Source organism: Lissotriton helveticus, chromosome 5_1, assembly GCF_964261635.1.
Source record: "Lissotriton helveticus chromosome 5_1, aLisHel1.1, whole genome shotgun sequence".
Taxonomy (NCBI): domain Eukaryota; kingdom Metazoa; phylum Chordata; class Amphibia; order Caudata; family Salamandridae; genus Lissotriton; species Lissotriton helveticus.
Window position 1 is genome coordinate 138,203,671 of NC_136065.1, and position 16,725 is coordinate 138,220,395.

The following is a 16,725-nucleotide window of genomic DNA, read 5'->3' on the forward strand; positions in this document are numbered from 1 at the left end:
TATTAATGTGAAGTCCAGGGCCTTTTCCAAAATGACTAAACTGGGGGGGGGGGGGGGGGGGGGTATGGGGGGGGGGGGAAAGGATGAAAATTTGCACTTGCCATAGTTGCACTTGCTAATGGTTTTCACCAGAAAAAAAAACTTCTTAGACATGTTGCGTTTCGGTGAGTAGGTGTCCTTTCAGCTCACAAAGAGCTCCAGGAACTTCGGAGATTGGTTATGCTGGACAACAGTAAATCCTAGAGATCAGTTGCCTTCTTCCTCACCAGGAGCAGCCAACCCTCTCCATCCTCCCCTATAACAGGAAACTCCTGCCTAAACATGCAGCTCTGTTAAGGAAAGCTGCAACCATACTCAAGAGTGCAGAGCTGAAAGGGGCTCGGTTTAATGCTGAAAGCCATTCTAAGAGTCATAGAGCAAGTGCATCTTTTAGTTTCTGAAATCTTCCTCTTTTAAATACAATTTAACGTTGCACTGGCACAATGCAAAGTGCTGCTAACATGCACTGTGATGTTTAAAAAGCATCTACTATCTAAAGTGACACGTTAGCCACTTAACAGACACAGGGAAATTCTGCAGGAACGTTCTGACAACAAAAAGCTTTTAATTTCTCTTTCCAGAAGGGTTTGCAAGCATATCTTTTCGGTCAAAGTAATTCCTGAGACCCTCTTCATGAGATCAGGAATATGACCCTACACTCTTGTGACGTCATTAGGGGGTGAGTATGTTTTGGCTTCATGAAAAAAACAAATCAACACTTATGCCTCGGACTGTGCACTTACATCTGCAGAAATGAACATATTTGGTCCATCAAACATACCTGCAATCCTGTTGTTAACCACGTTGTGTTTCTGCCAGAGCCACAGTACGGCACCGTCCGCGCTTTTCACAGAGTCCATGGATTCCTTCGCCATCTCTTCAAAGTGTTCGGCGCACTCCCGGCACCCGAAGAACTGCTGGATGTACCTTCTCATGACCATCAACACGTCGGGGTGGCTCGGACCTACAAGAGATAGGAAGCACAAACTGTTGACCACTCAACGGATCTGGGAATTGGTTCTGGTGGGGATTTTCTCAAAATCGCGATACACAAACATGTTTGCAAAAAGTAAGACACAAGTTTAAATTGGAGGGGACCAGGACATTTGCATGCCTTCTTTGACAGATTTAAGGTGTCATTGCCATAAATGGTAGGTGACAGCTACTAAAATCGGGTACGATATCCCCACGCACCCTACTGCTGTACGGGATGTACAGCTACAGCCTATGTGGCACAGCAAGGCCCACCAGTTCTTTCAGAAAAGATTAATTAATAGGCACCAACTTGACACCAGAGAAGGCAGAGATTTAATTTCCCTAGATGACAAGATATGTAAAGTGCAAATCCTGAACCATAGTATGATGTCACAACTACCGCCATAATAAAAAGGTAATTAACTGAACTCACAAGGTGCCTTTTGGCTCAAACTCTGTATACAACAGGTTCTATAAATTCTAGTGGGCCAAGTTGAATTTAATTTTGTGCCGGACAGAGTTTCTATTGCTTCAGCATCTCAAACCTAAATCCATCTCTCCCCCTGTTTACAGTCTGGTGTGGAGTTCTACAAAACCTGTGCAGGACTTCATGTAGAGAAACCAATTGTGTCCAGTCATCGCTCCTGCAGGACACCTACCACTCAAGCGACTTCCGGAATGTTCCTGCGGACACATCGCCCAATGCAACATTAAATCCAGTCCCCTCTTTTCCATTGATATCAAGAGATACCACAATAGAACACAACCATGCTTCCCAGCCCAATAAATAAAACCCTCGTCTGATGTGCTACAAGGGTAAAATTAGATATGTGTCCATTTAAATTTCTGGTTCAAACCTTTAATGTATGCATGGGCATAACCAGAAATTTCAACAGCGGGCTTCCTTCACTGCATCTTTAGTGATAACCCAGACTTTAGAATAGGTTTAAACTTTGGTGCAATCCTTTTAGAACTAGGAATGCATAGTGTCTTGAATGTTTCCATATGCTACCATAAGAAAGCCCCCTTCTGCCAGAAAGCATCCAATGAGATTCCCCTGATAATTGCCCAAACCAACTAGAATCAAATCCTCCAGGGAATGAAGGGAGAGGCTGCAGCACTCAGTATGGGTTGGTGGAAAAAGACTCAGGAGGTCGTTCTGTATGAAAGACAGGAGTAGAGGTCACAAGCATTGGTTTGAAAATTAATATGGAAATTTATTTTACTTATGAAACACAACTAGAAAAAAAAGACGGAGAGTGGAAAGCTAAAAACGGCTATAAAATCTACCCTAGAGGAGAATTCCTTGGGCATGGAATATTAAGTAGCAGCATATAAAAATGCAAGGGGCCATGTTTGTATTTTATAAACGCTGACAATAGCTTTTAGTGAAATGCAGGGACGCGGGGTCAGCCCGCTTGTCACATCAGCGGCAGCTCACTGGCACGCGGCCATCCGCTCTTCATTCCATGCTGGTAGGACACCTTCCGAGCCCAGCTATTATCAGAGGCATTTTGATGACGCAGCAAATGACCCTCCCACCCCCTGCAGGGCAAGAGCTAGCTCTCGTGAGAAGTGGGCTCATGGGGGTCGCAATCCACAAGACCTTCAATACAGCCCCTCCATCTGTTATCTACAGGAGCACAATCAGGTGACAGGGACATGGCAGAATGCTCTTAACAGGCCACAAAATATCTTAATCTAACAATTAGAAGATTCTGTGCCTTTACGGTCAATTATACCTGAGACTTTTGGTATGTGAGAAGTGCAAGCGAGCGATGGACTTTCAGATACACATGAAATAGAGGCGACACTGGCAGCCGACAAACTATAACAGACCCAAATGAAACCCAAGATGATGACAAACCAGTGCTGAAGCCGTGATGCCTGATTTTTAAACATGTCTGTGCCCCATATTGACAGAGGATGGGAGGCTTACTCCAGAGCCATGGCCGAGTGCACAATATGGCTCTTCCTAGAAAGAAAGGTTGTCTCCCACATTGTTCAACCCGATTCTTTCCTCTGATCAGAGGGCAGCAGTACAGTGTCTAAGCGGTTTCTGGTAAAGGCTCACAAACATAGTACTCAACAGAACATTGCACCCATGGCAACAACATACTCTAGCAGGGAGCACCATGTGAAAATGTTGTAAATGGGCCCAAACCCATCCACCATCGCCTGCAGCATGGTGCGGCTGCTGGTGATGTACCATGTTAGGGTGGTGTGGGGTGCAATTATCTTTGCAGATGCAGCAACATAAGGCTAATTTGGGCCGGGTCTCTACACCTGGAAGTTCTCTTCATCAGAAACCGTGTTCAGATACCTGAATTCAATGGCCCTAAAAGTATGGGATCTGCAGAATTTTACTTCGCTGGCCCAGCCAAATCCTGAAGAATCAGGCTCTGAACGATCAAACGAAAGGAAAGGGTGCTTGGAGGGGTTTTTCAGGAGCTGGGCGGAAGTAGGGAACTGTACTGTAGCTCATCGTGCCTCAAACAAGCTCTCCAACAGTTTAGGATACCCTGCGTGTTGACACTTGACAAGCAGGTGGTTGTAGAAGGGAGTGTATGCAATTTTCATAACCGGTCTTGGATGTTTGTGCTGGTAAAAGGAAAGGCTGTAAACCTAGGGTGCTGGTGGTGCCAATAGGGTCTAATCTTGTGCCATACTTTGAACCATACTTAATAAAGAATTCACATACTAGATGATACACCAAAAATCTACTGAACCTTACCAAGACCAACCCCACACAGAAATACTGAGAGCTGTATATAGGCACAGCTCTTCTTTACCTCGCTTAACTACTGATATGATTTCTCTAAATGTCATCACCATAACCACAGGCTAAGAGTATATACAAAACGATAGAGTGACAACTACAACTAATTGTCAAAGTAATATATTCAAATAGTAAACAAAAAACATTAATGCTGTTGATCTTGATCTTCCGATGTGGTTAAGATCTTTCGTCCTGGTGAAGCCTTTTTAAAGGTGAAACGCGTTGGCAGAGTCCTTTACAAAAAAATATAGAATAAAGCAAACCAATCAAAACAACAACCAAGACCCCCGGTCATCTGTTTAATGTTTTTTGTTGTATTTGAATTTATTACTTTGACAATTGGTTGAAGTTGCCTCTCTATCCTTTTGTATCTAATCTAGGTTTATGCATGGTCAATCAGCAGCTGACCACTGAGGTGGGCAATGTATAATATCAGCATACTGCTTGTGACGAGATCAGGTAGTGCCATTTTGTAATCCCTGGTTGCTTCCCTTTCTTGTTCATAACCATTGACTAACTTGAATGAATTACATCGAAAAGTTAAATCCTGGTTCTTCTATATGGGTCATTAGCACAAAGAATACCATAATAAGCTTGAGTCTAGGGAGAGCTATGAAACATTTAATGTCCTCCTTCCAGTACACGATGTCATAGGCCAGTGGTTCCCAAACTTTTTTGACCCGTGGCTCCCTTGACTGGGTTGGAGGTTGGCCGTGGCTCCCCACTATTTTTTTGCCGGTGGGTCAGGCAGCGCACTGTGCTAGGCACGGATTTTTGGCTTGAGTGTTTTAGGCCACGCCCTTTGTTGCATCTGCCACGCCCCTTTGAGACCCCCTCCCTCCCACCCACCCCGCACCCAGGTTTTTTCATCCCACTTGGGGCCCTGCATTTGCATGACTGTCACTTACAATGCATGAGAGCCCATAGTCAGGGCCCACTTAGAATGTATGAAGGTCATCGCTGAAGTGAGCTGACCCACTGGTCCAGCCTGTATCCTATAGTCAGCTGGAGTTAAAATGTAAAAAACTGAACAGACCAATGGAAATAACTGAACAGGGAGCCACCTCTGTACGTATGTGTTTAAAAATGATGGTAATTTATTAATTGCAGCTGGTGAAACAGCTAATGCTGTATGAAGGCTACATTTAATAAACACTGGCAAAGCGAAGAGGTCTGCCCTTTGGAAGTCTCCAATTTTTTTTTTTTTTTTTTTTTTTAGAAAAGTGCTGCTGTGTAAGAGTGGCATGAATGTGTGGGGGGGAAGAAAAAGCTATTCATTGCAATAATAACATTTAACCAAATCCATGAAATAAAAGCAGCTCGGCCTCACAGTCAGCAGGAAGTCAGCTACTTTCCATGTGGAAACAAGAGAAATATGCCGTCACCGACAGTAAAGCGAGCTAATGGCTGACCCACTCCACCATTCTGTAGGCTGCATGGCTTAAGAAAAATGGTAATTCTACTTTTACAGACCAAAGTAGGATATGAGCTGATCAAAGGCCCATATATGTATTGATTATGATTTTTTTGTGAAAACATGAGGTTAGTGAAACAATGAAAGCGGTATGTAGGCATAACCTAAACATGTGAAAGGAGGTGGCAGGTTGTTCACCATTCATAGGAGAAAGGGCATCACCGAGAAGTCTATGAGGACTAGGAGCACTCGTCTAACAAGGCAAAAAAATTAAGTTGTGTCAAAACTTTATGCATTCATTTAGAATACCGCTTAATCACAGAAAGGCTGAGCAGGTGTTGTGTTTACTGAGAACCGCCTGGGCACTGTGTTAGAAGAGAAACTAGCGTCACTTCGTACAACTATCTCCCCCCACCCCACCACGGCCCGTGTGACGGAGGGGATGTGTTTGGAGCTGGAAGGGGAGGGAGAGGGTACAGCTGCCCAGTCCGGTCGGGCGCTCTTGAAGAGTGTGTGGTGGGGGTGAGTTTGTCTCAGCCTGTGATTGCAGGAATGGGGGCGGGAGGTGGAGAGAGGGCGCTTGAAGCACGTGCAATGCCTGTTGAAGGTGGCATTTCTTTCATCCTGCGAGGCGCCGCGGCGCCCCTGGCTTCTCATCACGGCGCACCGGGGCGCCGCGGCGCACACTTTGGCCATAGGCAAAGGGTCCCCAACCTTTCGCTTGCTATGAGCTACATTTGTGAATAAACAAATGGTGAGCAACAGCCCGTCAATGTGACGGCAAAATGATTGCTAGAACTTTTGTATTAGTAAGATTATGTTAAATGGGACGGATGCAATGGATTTCAGTAGCCAATAGAAGTCAACGTGTCAATAACAGCATATTCTGGGAAAGTTGAGACTACTTTTACCTGCATTCCAAATTAAGATCTGTTTCAGACACAAGTTGGTCATTCTCTCCTAAAGGATTTTAGCTGAATGTAATTGCAAATGATGCATTTGTTTAGCAACAAAAGCGAACTCAGTTTGGTCAACACGTTTCAGGATTTGGAAAGTATTTTACAGAGGGAAATGCAGTTCGCGCCCATAGAGGGCCTGGGCACCATATGAGCAACCACTGCCTTTCACAGCAAACTGAGCAGTCATGTTGGTCAAAGCCTGGCACAATTTAAAGACCACCTTACAGAGGAAGTTGAGCATTCTAACTAAGCAATTTATTGGATGTTTAGAAGCAAATGGTTAATAAAAAGGACTTAAAGAGATTAATATGAACTAATAGATAGCCCTCCACAGGAAAGTATGGTGAACTGTAGTGACAAATGGTCAATTTGAAAGCTTAACAGTGAAACTTGTCATATACTGTAAGGACTCAAACACCGCTTTGCAGATGAGCGGGAAGATTTTCACCTCTACCAAAGAATTCTAAGGAAAGTTGATGATACATTTGAAAATTTTAGCGCATCTGGGTAGTAATATTGAGCAATAAGGGTTACGATTGAAGTAGCCATTTACAATGCATCTGGGGGGTCTCAGAGTGATTGTCGGGTACTTTAGTGGCAATTGTTGCATTGACGGTCTCTGTAAATCAGTCACATCCTTTACAATATTGTAGGATTTTTATGAAAATTAAATATGATACATACAAGTTACCCCTCCAAGTAAATTTGGGAACATATCGGCAAACGGTGCGTTTTAAAACACATTACGCCAGTAACATGGTCAATATCTAGTAGGGTTTCAAGTCCATTTTACAGGAGGGTTGGGTGTTCGCCAGTACATTATTGTGTAATTTTGTACAAATAGGTTACGTTTAGCAGAACAGGTCACCACCACTTACCCAACCTTCACTTTTAACCGGCAAACTACCGCTGTGTGTAGCGGAACGCGGCCCCTCCCTGAAAAGACTCGCCCAGAGTCTATCTTCATCTGTGCCCCACTCTACCCCCATAGCAGCCGAGTAGGCGCTGCTTTGGGCTCCCGCCACTTCCAACTGGGCGAGCTGACGAGGGCTTGGCCCCTCCCCGCCCACACGGCACCGACAGGATAAAATGACGTTTTCTCCCAGGGAGCGCAGCGGACGGGCGCAGCGGTGGCGCCGGCGGAGCGCCGAAGGCGCGCCAAAGGCAAGCCCGTCTGCGCCCGTCCGCGCCTCGACCGGGCTCAGGGCCTTACCCCCTGGCCAATTCATACAGTACTCTAGGGAAACTCTGCTAGGTATGAACACCAAATCACCTACTTGCACTCCACCCCCCAACAAGGAAACCCGGGGAAGATCCTGGGGCTGCAATACATGGGAAAAAAAGTCTCGGACACCTTCAACCAAGTATACCCCTAAACCATAGCAAAACGACTAACCTACACTGCAGGCTTGTCAATGTCAGGTCCATGGACAAGCACGCCCAACATATCTTCGACCTAATCTTGGAAAGAGAGCTGGACTGTCTGTTCATGACAGAAACCTGGCTAACCCAAAGCAGTAATCCAGATGTAACGACCGCGCTCCCCCAGGGGTACCTCATTGCCAGACAAGACAGACCCCTCCAGAGAGGTGGAGGAATAGCTATTGTCTATAGGGACTCACTGAGTTGCCTGATTTCCCCAATCCCAGCTATCAAAGGTGCGGAAAGTATAGGCTTCGCCCTTAAGGTACATGACTCCTTCACCTTCTCAGGAGCACTACTGTATCGACCTCCAGGAACATCCACGGACCTCACAAATAGCCTAGGAGAAGCAGTAGGCGACCTAGCACTAAAATCAGCTAACTACACGATCTTAGGAGATACAAATATACACTTAGACTCCCTCACAGATCAAGCCACCCTAGGCTTTACGGACACAATGAAGATCCTAGGACTCAACATACTTACCACCTGGCCCACACACAAGGCAGGTCACATACTCGATTGCATATGCTCAAACTTAGACACACTACATGTAAAACCTCCCCAAGAACTAACCTGGTCCGACCACAGCTACATCCCTTTAGAACTCCAAGGGATAACAGCACACACATCTGGAAATAAGCCATGCGACCCACATGGAGGGCCTAACTGGAAAATTCTGACAGGACTACCGGATTTTCAAACTAGGGCACGAGAAATCAGACCACTACCAGTAGGGGACCCTGAGATAGACAGCCAGTCTTTCAGGGAATGGATGGGCGCCCTATCCATGGATAATGACAAAACAATACCTAAACCAAAATATAAAAAGAAACCCAGATCCTCTGCCCCTTGGTTCTCCCAAATTCTAAAGGAGGAACAAAGGAAGGTTAGAGCATTAGAGCGAAACTGGCGCCGAAACTATGATACAACTGACCAGCTCAGCTACAAAGTGGCCCGTCGTCACTATCACGGGATGATAAAAACTACTAAAAACTTTTTTCACCAATGCCATAACAAACAGCAACAACAAACAAAAAGATATTTTTAACATCGTCAACTTATATATCAACCCCAAAACCATGCAGAGAGACATTCCCCCCCTCCCAAAACCTGTGTAACAAAATAGCGGAATATTTCCATGAGAAAATACAGATACTCATTAAAGATTTCCCCCCCCCCTCTGAGGAGTCCGAATCAAACAGGAATGGGACCAGCCAGCTAGCCACCTTTCAGGAAATCAGCTTAGAAGAATCACAGAGAATAATTTTAAATATCAAATCAGGCTCCCCTTTCGACCCATGCCCCCCTATCGTCCTTCACACTATGGTGGAAATTGTAAATCCCAGCATTAACAACATTATCAACTCCTCACTTTCTTTGGGAGTAGTCCCGGAGGAATGGAAACTGGCAGCAGTAAGACCCCTACAAAAACAAGCATTTGCAATGCAATAGGTCTCTCATTAGGAAAGTTTGAGCTATTGGTATTGTAAATGACAAATGTTTTATTTATGTGTTGGTTTGAAAATAGCGAAATTAATAGCTTTGTCATTTACAATGCCAATAGTTTTAACTTTCCCAAATGTGACACCTATGCCTTGTCTCTCTCACAACCACGCTATCAAAGCAAATGCTGTTTTATTAGAAATAACTTACAACGGTTTGTCCGTGTAAAATAAATGATATATGGTCACCCTGGCTCTAAGCTACTTAACTCATGCTGAGTTTTCCAGTGTTTCATATAGAAGGCAGTACGTACTACTTCTTCTGGTTTTCCTTTGGCAACACTGTCAGTAAGCATTACAAAACATGTCACGTTTTCCAGCATTTCGTACAGAAGGCAGTCCCGTTGCTGGAGTTCCTTTGTCAACATGGTCAACAAGCATAAAAGCGATTTACATGAGAAGCACATCTATACTAAAGCTTACCTTTCTGCCTCCGTGGCTTGGGGGAGGTCCATCTGAGCTCCTGGTCAACTTCCTGTGTTTCTGGGAAACTCACTTAATCCCCCGCTCCACAAAAACGAGACCTATTGGCTATGCCAATGCTTGTTGGAATTGACAAGTGTGAATAAATCTTGGAGTTGGACTTGGAGTGGGGCAGTTGTGCAGGTTAACATATGTGAAACTGTGCTAGGGGTGTTTGGTTATGGGCTTTGTGAACGTGCTGTCAAGTTCCCCAAGTCCAGTTTTATTTTTGCTTTGCATTCTGGAAGTTGTAGTCCTAATTTTATAATCATTTTAACCGTCTAGAGGTCCCTGAAAGTAAAGCAAAAACTTGGAGTGAATGAGCAACTCTCACAAAAACTTTGGAAACTTTGAAGCTCTGAGCTTTATGCAGTGTACGGTTTGGTTAATAATCTGGGGAGACACTGACATTGGAAGACAAGGACCATGGAAGACATTTAGAAGTCCGGGGAGGGGTTATTGGTAGAAGTCCTGGATAGACTAGGCGGTGCGGTGCCTGTGGAGACATTGGAAGATCCGGACAGTAGAGCCAGGAGGAGACGGCCATAGAGACACTATTTCTTTATTTAATTGATGTTTTATAAAGGAGAAAGGGGAGAACATAGTACGCAGGGACATGAGGCAATAAAGAGCACTGAAGAAAAAAAAGCCCGGGGTAAAGTAAACAAGTGGGAGGGGTGTGGGGGGTGCATGCACGGGCAGCCCTGATCTGTGGTGCGTGGTGTGTGGAGAAGAGTGTTAACAAATAGTACAACTCCTTAATTAATGTTGTAGTCCCTGTGCGGTGGGTGCGGTCCCAACAGACCAGCATCTATTTGGTTTGTTGACCTATTACCTCAATGCTGATCAATACTACGGCCTTCCCTGTGCTACGTAGAATATATTGGCACAATCAGGAAAGCCACAATTAATTTCACACAAACCTGTGCACATACAGATATATGGAAGCTTTTGGCAACACAGACTTGACTAAAGCTATATATACAAGCATGCCACGGGCCCTATCCAGACGGTACACTCCCGAGTTTTAAACACAACACACCCTCCGTCCCCCAAACATGATTTTAACGGCCCCCGCCTGAAACTTCCTGTTTTAATATAAGTCAATGGGGAAAATGCATTTGCACAATTTTTGTAAAAATCTTACGCTTTCCTAATGAAAAATGTTGCAATGTTTGCTCTGTATGCACTGCCACTTGGAATCGAACCTTACAGGTTGGAAAACAAGATCCGCAGCCCGGCTTGAACAGGAAGCCAGGCAACCTGTGTTGGGACAGGGGCGGGGCCGCAAAAAGGGGGGGGGGGGGAATGTGTGCGTGTGTGTGTGTGTGTGTGTGTGTGTGCGAGTGTGTCTGTGTGTTTGTGCCTGTGTGTGCGCGTGTGTCTGTGTGTGTGTGTATGTATGCATGCATGCATGCGTGCGTGTGTAAAAAGAGCCGATGACTGGTGGGGGGATGGAAAGTGAAAGTAACCAGCGCGCGTGTGTGTTTCAGTCTGTGTGGTGGCTGGCTGTGTGCGCACGCGTGGACGGAGCCGACGTGCGCGTTCGCGCACCCAAATCCTGGAGAAAAGCTCGTAACACCCTTTTGTCCCTCATTCCCCCGAGACAGGCAGCTATAAGTCTCCAGCCTGGACGCATCCTTCGGATGCTAATTCCAGGCGAGACCTAAAAACCATCACCAGACCCCACCACCCTCACTAATCTACGACCCATTTCCCTGCTTCCCACTTTTTGCAAACTTACAGAAAAGGTAGTAAACCAACAGCTTACCACCTTCTTAGAGGCCAACAACATCTGGCACCCCAACCAGGCTGGTTTCAGAGCAAATCACTCAACAGAATCAGCTCTAATATTCTCTTCGGAAACACTCAGAGCAGCGCTGGACCAGGGCAAAAAAGCAGTCCTGATACTCTTAGACCTGTCCGCGGCTTTTGATACGGTGTCACATTCCATCTTGACAGACCGACTAGCCGCGGCAGGGATAACTGGAAAGGTACTGAGCTGGCTAAAAAACTTTTTAACAAACAGACGTCAGGTGGTCACCCTGGGCCAGTTTAGATCAGAAGAGATCCCAATAAATTCAGGTGTACCGCAGGGCTCCTGCTTGAGCCCGACACTTTTTAATGTTTACTTGGCCCCCCTGATTTCCCTCATATCATCCTTCGGCATAGCCACCATCTCATACGCAGATGATACACAACTCATCCTAGTGATGGAGGATGAATCCAGTGAAGCAGAAACAAGACTCAAAAACTGCCTAAAAGCCACCTTTCACTGGATGAGGAGGAATCATCTTAAATGTAACACTGGGAAGACTGAGATCCTACCATTTGGGAAGGAAAACACTTTCAACCCATGACTATGGTGGCCAGAAGATGCAACCGTTCCCCCTAAGACAGCCAACGCAGTCCGAAATCTAGGGATAAAATTTGATCCAACCCTGAGCTTCCAACAACAAGCAGTAGCCGTGGCAGGGACCTGTTTCGGCATAATAAAAGGGCTCAGGAAATTTTTCGATCTAATCCCTTTCGACGCAAGAAAGACGGTGGCAGTAGCCCTTATTACATCTCGTATAGACTACTGCAACAGTATATACGCAGGAACAAACAGGACAGTCTGGCATAAACTACAAATGGTGCAGCATGCAGAGGCCAGACTAGTGCTGGGTTGGAAAAGAAGAACCTCAGCCACAATCGCCCTGAACACCCTGCACTGGCTGCCTATACATAAAAGGGTGCTCTTTAAAATCTTGTTAATCACTTTTAGGGCAGTAAACAAAACAGGACCCAAATACATCGAAAGCATGTTCCAACGCTACGTTCCCTCCAGATGTCTGAGGTCCCAAGATGACTATCTCCTGACTATTCCCAAGTTCAGACTTAAAACCAGAGGAGGTAAAACCCTGGCTGTCTTGGGGTCCAGAGCATGGAACTCATTACCACCCCCTTTCCGACAAATCTCCACAGAAACAATTTTTAGAAAAACCCTTAAGACCTGGATTTACACCTTACCCGATACAAAATGCAAAAATATGATCTAGCATTTTAACCAAGGGTTCCACCACAAGAACAAATAAGCCACCATGTTCTCTTACACTCTGAAGCGCTAAGATGCTCCCTGGAGTGTAACCCGCGCGATACAAAACACCAATTACATTACATTGGTCAAAACAGAATTAAAACCTATAGGGCTTGGAGGACACCTTAGATAATGTGGTTGCTAATGATGTGTTATTGTGAATAATAGTAAGATTTATTAAAAGTTGAAACATTATAAATGCCACTTTACAGGGGTTTGGAGGCAAGCCGCCTAATAATGTATCACATTTACTGACAAGCAAAGTAGGTTAGCGCTGCTTTACCTGTAAAACCTTGACAGGATTGAGGGCTCTTCTCAATGATTTATGCGAAAATATTTTGGGACAAGGAGTATTTTGTAGTAATATAGGTAATAACAATGGTCAATAGAAGGTCGGGTTTAAAGATATCTTCATGAAACGGTTCAAGTGTTCACCTTCATTGATTGAAATGCATTGATCACCAATGGATTTAATAGCCAGTTACGTCGGATGACATGTGATAGGGCACAATATCTGTGGGCGAGGATTCTCCGCCTGGAACCCTTTTACAATTAATTTTCCAACTGAAGAAAACGACATGACGTGTTGTGCTGCTCTTTAAACACCAGCACTCTTCAGCCTGAGTTGTTAATGGTTCCTTTGAAAGCTTTCAAATAACTAAATAGTTTAAGAAACTTCCCTGAAATATTACACAGTGGCACAGCATTGCTTCAGTTAAAACACTTTCCATATTTCCACGATGCCCATTATGGATTGATGCAATCTGGCACACTCTCCACTCAATTAGCCTGAGCATAGCCTGCCAAAGGCCACAAGCTCAGGCAGAGATACTTTTATGAGGCTTTAAATGCAATGGGCCTGGGCCGATTCTGAGCAGTTTCCCTGAGTAGCGCCCTGTGGCTGCAAGGCTGCTGCGGTCGTCACACTTAGACTTTGTTCATCTTCAGAAACCAGAGCAGTGGTTCTGGTTGTAAGCTTTCTAGTAGGTGGTAGGCTGGTGTGGCACTCTCGGGTTGTCACTGGTGTTGAGCAGCATCTCCCACAGTTTCAGTCGAGTCACAATCCAAAGACAGGCAAGGAGCGGCTTGTAATTAAAATCCATCATCTGCAGAATGTTTGGAGAGCAGACAGGAGCAATGCTGCACTCACAGAGGAGTCAGTCTGGAGCCCAGGTCTCTGCAGGGAGACAGCCAGGCCCAACTCGAAGGTCAAGCATTTTTCCAGCATGCAGAGGGGAGGTTTTTACCCACTGGCTCCTCTCTCCGGACAATCCATCATTCAGTCAATCAGGCAGATCAAGAATGGTGCTACCTTCAAAACAAACAAGCATTGGCAAAGCCAACAGGTCTTTTATATGCAAGGTCTATAGGCTCTTCCAATATGGTCTAGCCGTGTTGTACACCAGAATGGCTGCTGGTCAGACTTGCTATAATTTTGTAGGGTAAAGGAAAAGTGGAGTGGAGTGGAGGGTCGTAAAGTGGAGTGGAGTGGAGGGTCGTAAAGTGGAGTAGAGTGAAGTGTCACAGAGTGGAGTACAATAGAGTTGAGAGGAGTGGTGTGCCATGGAGTAGCAAACAGTGTTGTGTCTTGGAGGGAGTAGAATGTCAGAGTGGAAGGAAATGAGTGGCGTAGAGTGGAGCACAGTGTCAGAGTTGAATGGAGGGGAGGGGAGTGGAGTGGTGTAGAGTGAAGTGCTGTTGAGTACAGTGGTGTACAGTGTACTGGATTGTCAGAGTGGAGTAGTGTGTCAGAACAGAGTGGAGTAAAGTGGCATGGGGTGGCACAGAGGGAGCTGCGTAGAGCGTCGTAGAGTGGAGTAGTGTCGTAGAATGGCATAGAGTGGAGCAGAGTGGACTGGCATAGATGGTCTAGGAGTGGACTAGAGTGTCAGTGGAGCAGAGTTCAATTGAGTAGAGCATACTAGAGTGAAGTATTGGTGAGGAGCCTAGAGTGAAGTGGAGTAAAGTACAGTGTTGCAGGGTAAACTGGGGTAGAGTGCGCTAGTTTAGAGTAGATTATTTCAGTGTAGAGTGCAGCGGTGTAGAGTGCAGCGGTGTAGAGGTGCAGCGAGCAGTGGTGCAGGGTAATATACAGTAGTGGCGTAGAATGCATTGGCGTAGAGTGCAGTTTTGCAGAGTGGGGTGGCGTAGAGTGGAGTGGCGGAGAGTGGAGTGGCGCAGAGTGCAAAGAGTGGCATAGAGTGGTGTAGTGCAGAGTACAGTGGCTTTGAGTAAAGTGGCATAGAGTTGAGTAGCATAGAGTACAGCGGCATAGAAGTCAGTGGCAACGAGTGCAGTGCTGCAGAGTAGATTGTCATACAATACTGTGTCAGAGTATAGTGGGGTACAGCGCAGTGGTGCAGAGTAGATTGGTATTGAGTCCAGTGGCGTGGAGTGTACTGGCTTCAAGTAAAGTGGTGTAGAGTGCATTAGTGTAGAGTGCCATGACAGAGTGCAGTGGTATAAAATTGAGTGGCGCAGAGTGGAATAGAATGGTGTAGACTGTAGTGCCATAGAGTAGGCTGCTTCAGAGTAGAAGGCAGGGGTATAAAGTAGAGTGTCGTAGAGTGCAGTGGTGCAGAGTAGACTAGAGTGGCTTAAAGTGGATTGGCTTAGAGTACAGTGCCATAGAGTGGAGCGATGCAGAGTGGTGTAGAGTTCAGTGGTGGAGAGAATAGTGTTGTAGAGTGAAGTGGCACAGTGGAATGGTGCAGAGTGAAGTGGTACAGGGTAGAGTGCAGTGGCATAAGAGTTGAGTGAAGCAGAGTAGAGCGGTGTAGAGTGTATTGGCGCAGAGTGGTGCAGTGGCGTAGAGTGTCGTCGACTGCAGTAGCGTAGAATGGCGTAGAGTAGAGCACTGACTTAGAGTAAAGTGGTGCCGAGTAGAATAGAGTGGCGTAGAGTGCAATGTTGTAGAGTGAAGTAGAGTACAGTGGCGTAGAGTGCAGTGGCATACAGTAGAATGTTGTAGAATATAGTGACAAAGTGCAGTAGTGCAAAGTAGTTGGCATAGGTACAGAGCCGAAGGGTGACTGGTTTTGAATAAAGTTGTGTAGAGTGAATAGGCATAGAGTGAAGTGTTTTAGAGCAGAACGGCGTAGCTTAGGGTGCAGTGGCGTAGACTAAATTGTTTCAGCGGAGAGTGAAGTGGTGCAGGGTAGAGTTCCAGTGGTATAAAGCATTAGCGTAGAGTGCAATGGCATAGAGTGGCGTTGAGTAGAGTGCCGCTGCGTTGATTGCAGTGGAGTATAGAGTGGAAGAAAGTGCAGTGGCAGCGATCAGTAGAGTAGATTGTTTGAGAGCAGAGTGAGGTGGAGTGGATTGGGGCAATATGGAGTGGTATAGAGTAGTGACAGAGTGCAGTGTTGGACTATTGTAGAGTGCAGTGGTGCATGGTAGAGTGCACTGGCACAGAGTAGAGTGGTGTAGAGTAGAGCGGCGTTGAGTGCAATATCAAAGTACAGTAGCGCACAGTAGATTAGAATGCACTGGTGTAAAGTGCAGAAGAGTGGTGCAGAGTAGAGTAAAGTGGTTCAGAGTAGAGTGGCAGAGAGTGCAGCCCTGCAGAGTAGAGTGCCGCAGAGTGAAGTGGCATAGTGTGCAGTGACAAACAGTGGTGCAGAGTAATGTGACGTTGAGTGCAATGGCATTGGGTAGAGTGTAGTGGCGTATAGTGCAGTGGTGCAGAGTAGATTGACGTAGAGTGCATTGGTTTTTAGTAAAGTGGTGTAGAGTGCACTGCCATAGAGTGCAGTTTTGCAGAGAAGGGTGGCATAAAGTGGAGTGGTGTAGAGTGCTGTGGTGTAGGGTGCAGTGGTGCGTAATAGTGTGGGGTAGAGTGCATTAGCAGAGTAGTGTAGAGAAGCGTGGAGTGGTGCGGAGAAGAGTGCAAGGACTTGGAGGGGTGTAGTGTGGAATGATGTAGTGGAGAGTGGAGCGGTTCAAAGTAGAGTGCAGTGGTGTGTAGGGATGCAGATTGGTGTAACATGGAGTATTCATGGTATGGTAGTGTACTGCCATTACAGATAACCCATCTTCAATTAAAATGAACATTACATTCACACTCACGATAAGAACAAGATTTAAAGGCC

At 45.7% G+C, this 16,725-nt stretch overlaps 1 protein-coding gene across 1 annotated transcript in view; it reads right to left on the bottom strand.

Annotated features, from left to right (window-relative positions):
- Positions 1–16,725, bottom strand: part of QSOX2 (quiescin sulfhydryl oxidase 2) — a 284,089-nt gene that overhangs the window by 18,555 nt on the left and 248,809 nt on the right. The window contains exon 11 of the mRNA XM_078641895.1: positions 821–1,003. Coding sequence (XP_078498021.1) covers positions 821–1,003 — 183 coding nt within the window. The remainder of the gene's footprint in view (positions 1–820; positions 1,004–16,725) is intronic.